Source organism: Amblyomma maculatum, chromosome 8, assembly GCF_055883805.1.
Source record: "Amblyomma maculatum isolate TAMU_Amacu chromosome 8, ASM5588380v1, whole genome shotgun sequence".
In the NCBI taxonomy this organism is placed as follows: domain Eukaryota; kingdom Metazoa; phylum Arthropoda; class Arachnida; order Ixodida; family Ixodidae; genus Amblyomma; species Amblyomma maculatum.
The window spans coordinates 64,223,887-64,238,214 of NC_139351.1; the positions used below are offsets into that span (position 1 = coordinate 64,223,887).

Sequence of the window (14,328 nt, forward strand, 5' to 3'; positions counted from 1 at the left end):
AAATTTTTCGGATGTGTCCTGGCAGCCAGCTGTTGATGCATTTGCACGCGATATTCCAAATAAAAGAGCGGTGCAGCGTACGTGACGTACCGTTTCCATGACCATGCACTGCAGTACCCCGCCAACACCTTCTCGTGTTTTTCGGCAATCGAAGTCTTGAAAGCAGGGCTCGGCAAGCACTGAGAGTGGCTGACTTGCGTGTGCAATAAAGTTAATTAGCAGGGGCTTTAACTGATTTATAAATAATAAATAACGGGTGTTGTGGTCCTCTCAGCTGAACCGCTGAATCATTGTAGCTAAACTTTCGTGCCGAAATGGCATCTGGTAGTCAAAACTGTTTAACAATGAATTTGTTGGGGGTACTTCCTTCATTCGATCAGAAGACGTCGGATGTTCGCATCGTCTGTGTCGGCTGTGGAGCAAAGCATCCGTGGCGCCATCTCATGATATTTACAGGAACAAGAAAATATGGATTCGATGAAGAAACGTATACACGGACGGAGTTGTTTTGCGGAAGGTTTGAAGAGCTTTATAAACGATTTTATCAATTATAACGAGCGAAACTTAGTTTGGCCAAAACTACACTAAATTTGAAAAGTTTCTATTATGCACTGCAAAAAAATAATTTCGAGCCCGAAACGCAACAAGGTGACGGCACCGGTGCCGTCGCTGTAAACCGCAGCTTCTTTTGCTTCTTTGCCGCGGCAGGTGATGCGAACATTCGACTTCTTCTGATTTAATTAGGCAAGCATCCTAAACAAGTTTTGCATACAAAATCAAAATGCCATTTCTATGCGAAAATTTGAGCTGCAAGAATTCAGCAGTATCGCTGGGAGAAGCATTTTACGGCAAGCATGTAATTCTGCAACGCGCGGGTTCGTCTGCTTGATGCCACGGATCTTTAAACCAGCCGTTAGTAATGAGCTGTGCCCTTCGAATGATCTTCCGGCTTTATGTTGGTTTCTTGTAACGAAGCCAACCTGGAGCGCAAGGGACGCATGAATGTCGCACATATTTATGCGTGGGCGGCCACAAGTCTGCGCTTACCGTCCAGTCGCGAACATCGACTGCAAACGCGGGTCGATGCCACACAGTTCCATTTTTTAATGCACCGGTCCCTGTCCGCATCGCGCAGACTTTCCAAATTGCTCGAGCTCTCACTCATGATTGCGATTCAGTTTTCATTACAATCAGTGCTCGCATGAGGTTGAGTGACAGAAGAAACGGACACACAAGAGCGCGGTCAGCGTCAGCGTCATCCAATTACTGCCGCGAGCAAAAACTAATTCCCTAGCTCTTTCTAGATATATGCTTGCGTTTTCTCGACACCGAAAATGTGCATTTATCGGCGACAAAATTGTGTTTCGTTATCCCAGCGCCACCTGAATCGAATTCCTGACGTCATCACTGAAAAGGTGTGGCCTCCGAGTTCCGCGCGGAAAAATCGGCGTCGATCGATGCATGGTTTTTTCGCCCGCTGATGGAGATACCCGTATTTCATTTGTATTTGCTTTTTTTAGCTTACCGAAGCTCCATTTTCGGAGGAATAAGCGGCCATTTTGCGACTAGAACGTGGCGTCCTATCGATGCAGGCCAGGTTATATTTATCCCCTATATCCCTACAAAAGTCACATCTATGTCAGGCACAGTTTGCTGCGACCAGGACACAGAGTTTCTCCGTGACAAAATGTTGCCCGCTGTTACAGCTTTTCTTATTGCAGCGTTTTGAAAAAGTTTTTTTAGACATAAGACATTCGCATTAGACATTCACATGAGCGGCGGCAAATGACCAAAACAGGAATTGCACATGATTACAAGAAACTAATCATCAGACAAAATTACAAGCTTAAACGTTTGCATACCACTGTCTTGTTTTATGTATTCAAGTAGCATGATTTAGTTTAACATCGTTATTGGTCAACAGAGTAGCAGTACAAGCAGTACTTATATTGGAATGCGCTATATAGCCCGCAAACAGCGAAAACAGACGCAAGACGAACTGGAAATAAAGGCCGCACTGACGATCGCGGTCTCTGTGGCCTTCTTTCAGCTATAGCCACTTTCCACTCGCGTAGAATCTTCACTTCCCCTCTCCTCTCTCTGCTCGCGACAAAGGCGCGGAGGACTGTTTACTGACGCCCTCTCTCTCCGCATGATCGCAGGTTCGTGTTCTGCGGCGAAGGCACTTTTCTGCAGCCCAACGTGGCCAAGACCCTGTTCACCGGAGGCAGCTGCGAGTTCGAGGTCGGCTCCTCCAGCCCCTGAGTGGACGCGCGCCGACGTGCCTGCCCCCGCCGCCTCTCACCGTTGTCACTTGCAGGGGCGATGGCACCACCACAACCCAAGTGGGCGGCGGTCAACCGCTCTTCAGTAGTCGGCCGTGCCATACATCGCCCCTCTCTCAGAGATGCCTCGGCGGCGTGGCCGAGGACTCCGCGAGAGGGGCAAGAGAGAACAAAGAGCCCCGCGAAAAACGCGGCCCTCCTTGTTGTTACGCTCCGTGTTGAGACATCGCCAATTAAAACGACAGTTGTTGACAAAACTCCTGGCGCCTGCTGCGGTCGCCATAGTCTTGACACACTTTTTTTTCGCGTTGTCGCCCCTGAGTCGTGTCGACCTGATTTTTTTTTCCCTACGGAATCGCATTTAGACAGCTCTTGACCTCGCGTGAAAGGGGAATCCACGGACTCTTCGAGAGAGCGTCCAGGAAAGCGGTTTGTTGAGCGAGGAGACGTGTAAAGCCGACATTCTTCGCTCCCATTGGCTGACGATGCAGTAAAAAAAAAAAAAAACAGTTACGAAACTCTTCTGAATTATTTCGAAAATCGTCGCAAAATATTGCGCTATATAAATGAGGCAAAATGTGGAAGTTAGTGAAAATGCCCACTGCCAGTTAGTTCCCACGTGGGGCATTCCGTCTTCCAAGTGTGTTCTGCAACAGGCGTGATCGAAGTTGTCTCGCAATAAGCATGACGTCGATGATGCAATAAATAGTGTCCCATATGAACTAATTTGAACAGCCCTAGAAAAAGCTAACCTCAACTCGTTGACACATTGTAATATTGCTTGCAGCCCCGCCTCGTGTGAAAGGATGCCAAAATTTCAGTAGTTTTTCTTCCTTCTTCGTTCCCGTTCTTCGGTTTGAAATTTTCATGTGTTATGACACATGAGTGTATATAAGGTCCAATCAAGGTACAGATGGACAATGCGCATGCTCCGACTAATTCCTCTCTGCTGTATAGGTAACAATACTTCTCGAGTTGGCGCCACTTCATTTTTTGGAGAAGAGTGGTTAATTTGAGTTATGTCCGAAACAAATGCCGTTTTCCTCGCTGGGAATCTGTTCATCCCAAGACTGGCTCCAGCACAACTGTCAGTAAAGCTGCTGTATATCTGCTTATATCAGACGGCGACTAACGTTGTGTAAACGTGCAGTAAATGTCCAGATTCAGCAAATAATAAAATGCAAACGTTAAAATAGTGAAGCAATGATAAATTTTCTCCGATTTTTGCATAACGCTCACCCGCAAATGTCTACCATTCCTAACAGTGCGAAACGAGCAGGAATTGCCTGCGACACGTATTACAGAGTTTCAGTGCTTTTATTTGTTTCTTCTTGTGATGTCCTTCTTCACTTTCTTTTGTAAAGCGCCTTACCCGCCCCACACGCGTGTGTTGAATCTACAGTTCGCTGTGAGGCTAGATTAACTGTAAGCAGGCCCTAAAGTAAGCTGAGAAGTCATGCAGTACGTATTTTTAGTAACAAAATGAACTGCTAAGCCAATATGGTCGTCTAGTGAATCAGCCAAATTTAATAAGTTTTGCTATTAATTAAACCTCATTTTGAAGTCACAGCCCGAGTTTATCCACATTGAAGCTACCCTGGAAAGAAGACTTGAAAACAGTGAATAAAGCGACAAAGCGTTGAACACACATGTCTCGTTGATTTCTTCTCTTGGGCGTTGTCTGTCGCACCAGGATAGGTACGCCTGCCTACTACAATTTCTCCAAGCGTAGCTGCAGCATTATTTCGCGGACGCAAGAATTTTCAGCCCTTTATACATATAGGCATTGCAGCGTTACAGGTTCAAGTGGTCAGAGATGAACCCGCCACGTCGGTTCAACGAATTTAGCATTTAGCTGTTAAGGTCATTATCTAGCCGGTCGAGCGACAGGATGTTGACCGCGGCGGCCAAATTTTAATGGAGGCGAAGTCCAAAGTAGAGAAGTACACGGGCCTGAATCTGAGGCCCGAGCCCAGGCACGCTGTCAGTGCTACATTTTACCTGCTTAATCCTCGAGTCAAATACGATATAATGAACCAGGCTGCCTCGATTCATTCTAAAGTTCTGCAGATTAGAGCACGAACCTTGTATCTCCGTGGCCTTGACACTAAATTCGCCTGTTTCACTCGTATAAGACACGCGCACGCTGTTGAAAATGCGATATGTCGTGTTCAGGCCAAAGTATCAGGGGCCTGTGAGCGCCATACAACGCAAAAAGCGGGCAAAGCGATGCCGTAAATATAAAAATAAAAGACGGATGGTTGCGTGCCCTGTTTTCCTAAAATCCGCGCATCGTTTCTTTTTTTTTTTTTTGCTGCATTGGCGAAATTCATTGAGTACGGCCCAGCCCGCAAAGTTCGGAGTGAGGCCACCACCCGGATGCGGCTCTGGCCCGCCAAAACAGCTCCTGTTCCGACCCAGCCCGGCCCGATCCCGGCCCGAGCCCGGCCCGAGCCTGGCCCGAGCCCGTACTTTAATCTAAAGCACGCCCGCTTGCTGTGTATTAGCGAGCCTCAGGTGACCGAACTTAACCCGGAGCACTCAACCACCGCCTCCTCTAGAAAGATGCTTGTGGCATCGTTCGCCTACCCATTGGAGCCAGTGTGCTTGCTTGCATAACCGACCTCTCGTCCGTTTCATTCGTCGCTCTCAGATTCAAGATGGCAGCCAAGTCACGTGATCATAACTACAGCATTGCAAATAGCTTATTTGCTACCACGCAACCATCCATACAATGGAGATCACCACCTGGTCCACCATGTATGACGTCATGATTTACCAAGGAGCATGCCTACGGCAGGTGATTTGGCAGGTGACATATGGCCGGGTGTTAATCTGTCAGCGGCTTGTGTGGACACATGACATGGTCGAGTTGGCACGAGCTGCCACTGTGTAGCTCCTTTGAGATGAGAATCATACCCCCTGGGGCATCATCATCATCATCGTCAGCCTGACTATACCCACTGCAGTGCGAAGGCCTCTCCCATATTTCTCCAATTAACCCGGTCCTGTGCTAGCTGCATCCACTTGACCCCTGCGAACTTCTTAACCTAATCAAGCCCACCTAACTTTCTGCCGCCCCCTGCTACGCTTTCTGGGGCAACTGGATCCCAAGTGCGGCACGCTGACCCTAACCCACGCAGGTAACTGTGCGCATGTAAAACTCCGGAGCGACTGCGTGCGCGTCCAGTGAGAAAGCGCAGCGAACTCGCCGCAGCGGCTGTATGATGACTACTCGAAAAAATTAGTTACGGTATAACTCTGGTTAACCCTAACTGAATATCAATAGCAACGGCGGAAGCTTCTTTTGCCTGCTACATTATTCCCCTATCACGCCCTATCAGTGTAAGGTGCTACATTATTGGGGACACTTAAGCTCATCCTTTAGGGCTATGACGCGAGAGCGTAAGCTACCAGTCTTCTTCTTCTGCTCCTCCTCCTCCTCCTCGGCTGTTCAGGGTCAAGCGCGGCCTCCGCCGGGACCACGAGACGGCTCGAAACCTGGCGGAGTATTGCTATCGCAATAAAAAAAGCTTGGCAGCCCAAAGGCAGGTTGGAATCCGGCAGCTATCAGCAGCGGCGCGCAGGCTCCCGTTGCCATGGTGGCGAACATCGTCCGCTACGAGGCTGTTGGCACTGCACAAAAATATGAATAAAGGATGGGTAAAAATAAAATAAACGTACACTTGCACTAAAGTAACTTCCAAATTAACTAACACTTCCTGATTTCTCTGCCCTAGACTTCCAACCAAAGGTTAAAATTTAAGCTCCAGTAATTTTACTCTGTGACGACAGAATTTCTGCGTGGTTTTAAATCGTGAGCACATGCGGACAACAGATAATTATGTTGTGACATTAGGGTTTTGAGTAGTTGTAACGAAATTCCGCACAAGTACAGATTACGGAAAAATACTTAATTAAAACTACAGAGCTGAAGAAACAGTACAAGAGAACCAAAGAAAATTCCGAGCATGTTGTCCTTTCACAAGGTATGCTTCTCCTAATGGTGACACACGGTGATTTTCGAGCGCGGAGCCGGATCAGCTGCGCCACTTTGGTTGCTTGTTGCCAGCGTTCTGAATTACAAAATGACTGTTCAAGGTAAGAATTGATTTTGTAAAAGTTGACTGAGATATGTGTAATAGTTACACGTCTCTCTATTGACTGAAACAAAGTACAGAAAGTTAATTCTTCCATAAACACGTTTCCTCACTCGGAACGCAAAAATATCCACTGGAGGCGCTGAACGCAGCGCCGCCAGTGAAGGTTCCTGGAGGGCGCACGGTGTCTATACAGGGCTTGGCTAGAGACGGTATTTATATCTGTGCCAGGTGGCTATTCTTATACTGCGAAAGCTTAACTGAACGATAATGATCACGAGATGAGAGACAACAGAGGTACAAATTAAGGGACTCGTGATTAAGAGAGTCACAATGTGAATGTATGCAAACAGGTCCTGTAAAGAAAGCCGTTAACGTTGTCGCATCATAACCTGGCGTACACAGCCTATGCCACAACGCGGAGCTTCGCGCGCGGAAAGCTCGCACCGGTTGCTGTGTCAACGGAAGTGGCCACCACGTGGCGGTGCACGAATACAACTACAACTACTTCATTAAATGAGAAGGCGGCGACGGAGCAGCAGTCACTGGCAGTCGCTCGCGAGCACTAGCTGGTGTTGGATCGAAGCTAAATAACTACTTGATGACGCTGTACATTTTTGTGTACTTAGGTCATGAATGATGTACCCTTGCAACGTTACCAAGACGAGAAATCGGTGACCGAAGCTCGCGCGTGACTGCCATGCTGATCCGCTGCTACTTCGGACAATGCCGCCTTCTTTAATTACCTTAATTTGGCATGATATTTGAGAACTGCTTTTTGAACGCAATTATAGGCTGTATAATTCGAACGACAGCAAAGTAAGCGAATTTAGCGCATGTAGAAGAAGCTAGCGCGATGGATCCTTTTCGGGCTGCCTGGATTTACTAGAGACATTTCGGGGGAGTTTTAATATAGGACTGCCTTCGAAATCACGTAACACTTTGTTGCACTTTTCTTCGAAAGACTTACACACTTTTAAAGATCGGCCGCCTTTACTGGTGCTGTGAAACGGGAAAATTTTTGTTCACTTTTGCTTGTATGCGTTTTCATAGGTACCATTCCCGACTACTACCCCCATATCTTTCGCGGTTTCAAAAATGAGAATGAGGGATTGAAGATGACACTTTACTTAAATAATGGTTTTTCACTTCTTTACAAGTTGCTCTAGGATGTTCACGGATCCTCTTCTCCACGGTACCTCATATAGGCGTACTGTGAAATCATAAAATAGCTAGAAAACTTACTCTTCAGAATGTATTATTCGGACGCTTTCGCCATGTCTGCTGCGGTGTCCGCGAGTGCGTCCATTTGTAGGCACGTTGTTGGACTGTACAATGTTCTGCAACCTTATCGGAACCGTTCTGAAAAATTCTCCCGTCTAAACTGGGGGCTCATTTCCACAGAAACCACGCTCAAAGCTTGCCCGTTGTTGATCCTTATGTTGAGTAGAGTAAGTTTGACCATGTATACTTGCCTGGTTTGATCGCTCATGACGAAAAATTGGCAATGGCTCAGCTCGGCTGTGTCAGGATATACGTAGCGAGAGGTAAGTTTCCCTGACTGAGCGAATTGTGGTGACTGTGTGTTCAGCAATATGGCAGATATTGGGTATACACATCTTTTATTCGTTTTGCTTGACAGAGACGAAGACTGTGAGATGATCTGTGAAGTAGCATGGGTGCAGCGGTCTCAGTTTTGTATAGTGTTTCAATTTGGTAGAGTCTCTTTGGTATAGAATATCTACAGTAGTTCCCGATTGTTTAGTCTGGACGTCTAAGCGCCGTCTTTACGCTCGGAAGTCTCGCATCTCCGTTTGGCAAGCCATTCATATCTCTGTTCGGGCGTCTCCGCTGCTTTACTTCGCCTTCTTACACTCATTCTCTTTTTGTAGAGTAGACAAAGTGTCAGGCGACAACCTCAAGATCGGAAAAGTTAAGGCTGGTTCACATGCAAACGATTGAGCGAACTCAGCGACAGAGCGGAAAACTTTCAATGTGTTAGAACTGCGTCGCACTCGCCGCTCGAGCCACCGCGACGGCTGAAAAGAGGTTTTGGCGTCGCCGCGGCAGAAATCGCTAGCGAAATCACTTGCATGCGAAACAGGCTTTAATGTTCTCATCTATAACACCGTTTAGCAGCGGCCGGACTCCGTATCTGCATCCAAGTCTAACGTTGTGCCGTTGTCAGATGGGAGGAGGTTTGGCTCCAGAAGGCGCCGCACCTCAAGGTCTCACATAACCTATCTCCTCGTCATCATTCATACATCATCCCCGGCACGTCCACCTCCTCCCGGATGTCCGAGGGGCGGAGGTTTTTGTTTCGGGATGACGGTCATACCCTGGCAAGGGGGCAGTCGTGTGGTGACACGCACACAGCAGTTACACCAAACACTATGCCAACTGTGTTTAACGTCCTCGCTGTGACAGCAGGCCGAACACAGGGAGACCGGACCTTCTTTGGACCTCGGATGTCCTGAAGGACAACTGTAACCCTAAAGTGCTTCATATTGTTACGGTACGCAGTGAAAGAGACGATGACGAAGTGCTGGGCTAGTAGATAAAGACGACGCTGCAGCTACGTCTGGTTCTGTGAGTGTGTCCCTGACGGTGAACTGTTGCGGATACAACGTGCCATCGCCTCCTGACATCTCGACGTGCCTCGTAACATCTTGGTGGAGGTGCTGGGTATGTCGTAGCCCAATATCAACACTGTTATGGTACGCCCAGAGACCGTGCAAATAATCGGTGGTCTTCTCCACTCTTGCTCGCTGAGGTGACGCTGCTCACGGCTTAGGTGAAACCAGACCTCCCTGCGGACTCGTGCGAGTACCTCATGAATGCCTGGAACACTGCGTCCATACGCAGCGGCGCACCTGGCAGACCAGACTTGGTACATGCACTCAACGAGCAAGAGTACAAACTGCTTCACGACATGCCTGGGTAACGGGTTGATGAGTGACAGCCGCCTATCTCCGTCTTTTATACGCAGTGCCGCGCATGGGACGCGCGGTTCGGGTGATAGAGCGGCGTGCGGCGAACCTGTGGGGTCTTCTAGGTTACCATGGTACATGCGCATGCGCACAACTGCTCATTTTAGTGAAGTCACGCGCGGCTCCGACGGTGGCGCGGAAACGCCGAAGCGCACGCCGCATCTGCCAATTTCTCCGGTTGCCATGGTAAAAGCGCATGCGCACAACTGCCTCTCCCGGCCACTGCGAAGTTCTCCACTGGCATTCTCGCTTCAAAATCGAAACCGACTGCGACGATATTCAGAAGCAAAAGATGCCAACGCAGTTTCCGGGAAAATGAAGCTGTGTCGCTATCTGGCGTCGCTAGAGGAAAGTGCAGTGGTACTAAAACGCCCAGGAAAGCGTGGCACGCGTTTTTAATAATGCTAGATGGCGCCACCTCTGCCCTTTGTCGGAAAACTGGCGTTCTCGTCTTCCGCTCCTTCAGTCTCGTCAAAGATGATTCTGGTTTCTCATCATACTGTAAGAGTAACTACGCATAAGCTTTCTGCACAGTTTCATCGCAAACGTGCATCCGGATGAGACGAGAATTGTTCGAACCAGTTCCTATAAAGTTGCAGAACACTATATACTTCTCCCGTGGAGCACAGCAAAAGCCGCCGGCGAGTCAAGGTGGCCTTCGAGCTCAGTTAAGTCAAGCGTGAAGCGGGCTCGTAGGCGTGGCTAGCACTCGCAGGCCTCGCGGCCCCCAATTCCAAGCGCTGCAGAGGCGACAGATAAGGACACCAGGGTCCGTATTGGGCGCGAGGAGATACCGTGGCGCCACCTCTCAGAAGCGCCCGCGTGGCGAACTAAGTGGGATAACGCGCGTTGAATGCCTGCTGTAGGATGCTTTCCTAGGCAGTTCAGTTGCGCGTTAACATTACACACATTTATTTATTTAATAACACCTCGTTTTGGGCCTGTATAAGCTTATTTTGAGGTATTAGACCCACTCATTCGGCAAGAAAGCACTTCACCGAATCAGAGTTATCGAAGTTGGCGAGCTTTACATACGACGACGCGCACCGGCTGTAGCATTGCCGCTGTTATGAAAAAAAAAAAAAACTGAAGCTGCCACACAACCAGTCAGATTTAAACGGTCGCTGAACAGGTAATAGGATTCCTCTGCAAGATCAGAGGACTATCAGGAGCCTGACAGAGGCTGATCACCTTCGCATAGCGCCGGCGGAAGCGGCACCGTTCGTCTACTGCTTTGAACCAGACAAACTTGACTGTGGGGATGAGATGGATTAACTTTTTTTAACAGGTGTGAAGACGTGCATTCCACGCAGCGAATTTCTGCGCAGTGAATACCGTCATTGGCACTCTTGGTTAAAGCGGATATTTGTTTTCCCTGCGCACAGTATTTTTTTTTTTATGCACACCTTCCGCACATCACAATACGCATGCAATACTTTATCTTTCGTTTGTTCACGGACTCTGTCATTTGAAACTACTACAGTACTGCAGACGCTGCCTGCGACAACTCACCATTCATACCGCTGTCCGAGGCGGCAGAATATTCTAGTTCACTTCTGTGAAACAATTACGTGACAACACGTTCAACTAGAATAATTTGAGAACTTGCGGCTTTCGCACGATCCTTCCTTTCTTTCTTTGGAAACGTGCTCCTCCATGAAGCCACCATCTTTCCCATCCTTCCAGCAATAGTATCGTTAGCTTCATGTTTGTTTACCTTTGAAATACAATAAACTTCAAACTTCAAACTTCAAACTTCAAACAAGTGACAAGGGCAAATTAAAACGGCTTCCCCTGATGGGGCTGGGACAGGTATGTCACCGCCGCTTGCGGCGGGGGCTAGCCTGCCACTGATTTTTATCTTTGTAGGCCGTCATTGCCCCCGCCACCGCTTCGGTGGTGGTGGACGCCGGCTGTTGTTGTGGCGCGCGTCTTTCTCTCCCTTCTTTTTTCTTCTCTATTTTCTCTTCTGTCCGCACGAGGCAGCGGAGGTGGCTCAGCTACAGAACCAGTAACAGGCCCGTGCATTTTCTTTTTTTTTCTGCCTATAGCCACAACAACACCACCAAATTAAAACGCGCGTGCAGTTTCTTCTGCCGCTCATCGAACTGTTTAGCGCCAACTCCATGGACGAAATCTTGTTCGCTGAAATGTCCGCTGCATAATGAGAATGATCACTCGCTTCTTTGCCCAATGAAATCTCGATTAATAAAGATTCTGTGGGCTTATGTTTCGGGTAGCAATGGTAGCTTGCGCCGGGTTTCTTCGCTTACCTCCGGGTACAGAGCAGTAACGGACCATAGCAACAGTTTAAATGAACTTCAGCAGCCTCAGTAACGATGAAAGATCAAAAAGTGTAAGGCTTGCACTTTTTATCAACCAAAACTACATAAATAAACAGGACTATCAGCTTTTAAAATGCACAAATTCAATCGAACGTCTGCTTCAGCAGCAGTAAGAGGAGTCACGTGCTCCCACTTACTCCCCTATAGGGAGCTTGCATGAAGCGATGCATGCTGGGTATAATCCGCCATGATGTTGTCACTGGCAGCAGACGTCGGGAAGCGCAGCCAGGCTGAATGGAGCGAGTGCCTTGTCATTTTCGACGGTCCACCGAGCAAACAAGCGGCTTTTCATGCGCTGTCCTTACGTGCGTGCAAGATCTTGTAAGATATCAGTGGGGAACGTACGCGTCGACGCTGTGCCCGAAAAATCGGACGCGCTATGAAGAAAGGCAAAGCAGTGCGGCGCGGACCTGTTCACGCTAGGCGCAGACGACTGGCTGTACTATGCGTCTGGACCTGTGGCCGCCCGTCGACATCGCCGCATCGCCGACATTCATGACTTCTAGTTCTGGCGAGTAGATTGATACTTTCCCGGACTAGCGTCGGTCTCCGAGTGTTGGCCCATGCGAGCCATTTGAGTCGGCAACGCTAGAGGGATCCTTTGCCTTCCCGCACTCTTGCATACGTACTTTTGGAATTGTGAAGAACCCGCAGTCGGCCTGTCTGATCGCGCCAGCATCGTCTGCGCGCACTACGCGACCATGCAAACACACTTGCGTCGTCTGCTGCCAGCGACATCATCATGGCGGATTATACCCAGCATGCATCGCTTCATGCAAGCTCCTTATATATCTTGCACCGTGGTCGACACTAGCGCCGTTCGCTCTAGTGGTGGCGCTCGCGCCCGGCGCAGCGTAGGGTGCCTCGATGCGCGCCCATCGAGGCACCCTAGCGCAGCGCATCTTAGCGCATCTAACTCCGGAGTCCTGAGCGACATGCGTGCCACTCGCGGAGGCAAGCGCGTTCCTGTCATGAAGGCTAGAGCAGACGAAGGCGCCCAAAGTGGTGTGCCATGCTGTGCGCGTCGCCACGAACGAGTTCTGAGCGTGTCTTTCTAGGTCACAATTGCCGCATAAAAACAGCCGGACTTTGTAGTAGGCTGCAGCAATACACACATGAATTGGCCTGCTGGAACAAAATTTTACTGCTTCCCAACGCGCCATTGGGAGACGGAACGACGGCAGCGTTGGATTCGCCTTGTTCGTCGCGAATAGTAAGTTAAACTTCCTTTCTTTACGCACATCGCGCTGTAGAAGTAGGCTCTTATTGGTCTTCAAATGCGCGAAAGGGAAGTTTTTTGGTATCTGCCACGCATGCTGCACATACATGACGTTGTATAAAGGCACCGTAGATCGGTCATTGCGTGCGCGTAGCAGAGCGTGCTGCTTATTTGTTTTTATGTTTACCTCTGCAGTGAAGATGACATGGATTCGATGCCTTCGGCAAAATTCAATCACAGACATCGTTTTAAGTTGCAAGAATGTAGCGGTAATCCGGTCTGGTTGGTACAGTCTTTGTCATAGGTGTAGAGCCCATGGGGTCTACTTCTGAGCCACTTCGTGCAGCTTTGTAATGCATTTCCAGTGCTCGAAATCTATTGACAATACGATTTCTCGCCCTACCCTGTCCAATAGGAAGGACCTCCACTAATGCTAAATCAGCGCCACTACACGGCCTAGAAGCAGACCCCCTGGGCTCTACATTGATTGATTGATTAAAAACTAATTTCCACCGATTTAGGAGGCCCCCTACTCCCAGCTCCTGGCACGCAGGCCTGAGGAACGGGGGCTGGAACCTCCGCGACTAAGGACTGGCGAATATACATTGGTTATTTGCAGCCTCAGCCGCCAAGCGGACGGCTTCTTGCTGGTCAGCGGGGATGTCGCTACGCAGCAGGGTTACCCAGGCTTCTCCACTTGTAATGTCCCTAGCGCGCTACACTTTTGACGTTTGCGTCATTTCCAAAAGTGATCATTATCTCCCTGCCCTCGATTCATGTGATTGGTGGAAACGCTGGAACCGGATGCCACTGCCATTTCCAGCGTTTCCACCATCAGGTGACTCGAGGTCATGGAGATACCGAATCTTGTGGAAACTACGCAAACTCAGAATAAGGACCCAAAATGGGTCAAGGAACGAACGGGACTCGAGTGTGATTTGCTAGCTGAAATCGATAAACGGGCATGGGTCAGGTATGCAATGCGGGGTCAACCGCCGGTTATTTGTATAACAGAATAGGTTCCGAGAAATGGCTACAAATGGGGCAGCAGGAAGTCATGCAGGTGGGCCGACGAGATGAGCAAGTTTGCGGGGATGAGCTGGTTGCAGCCGGCACAGGACAGTTGGTTAGGCTTACCGGATAATGGGAATGTCTTTGTTCTGAAAAGTATTTATGTTGACCTGCAAATTGGTTTACAGGAAACGCGCAGTTATGTCATGCGCTTCTCAATGGACATCTGACTGTGCCGTAAGAGGAAGATGAGAGCGCAAGGTGACTTACTCGTGAAGACTACGGAATACTTTTGATCATCCAGAGATCCTTAATATGAACTGACACCGCAAAGCATAGGCACGCCTTCGCGTTTCGCATCCATCGAAACGTGGCCGC

General features: G+C 48.9%; 1 protein-coding gene across 2 annotated transcripts in view; it reads left to right on the forward strand.

The window, feature by feature from the left end:
* The window catches only part of LOC146181295 (pancreatic triacylglycerol lipase-like), a 94,823-nt gene extending 91,055 nt beyond the window's left edge, over window positions 1-3,768 (forward strand). For both annotated transcript variants that reach the window (XM_084576337.1, XM_084576338.1), the window contains exon 10: window positions 2,163-3,768. In XM_084576337.1, coding sequence (XP_084432463.1) covers window positions 2,163-2,265 — 103 coding nt within the window. In that variant the 3' untranslated portion in view covers window positions 2,266-3,768. The remainder of the gene's footprint in view (window positions 1-2,162) is intronic.
* Window positions 3,769-14,328: the final 10,560 nt, after the last annotated feature.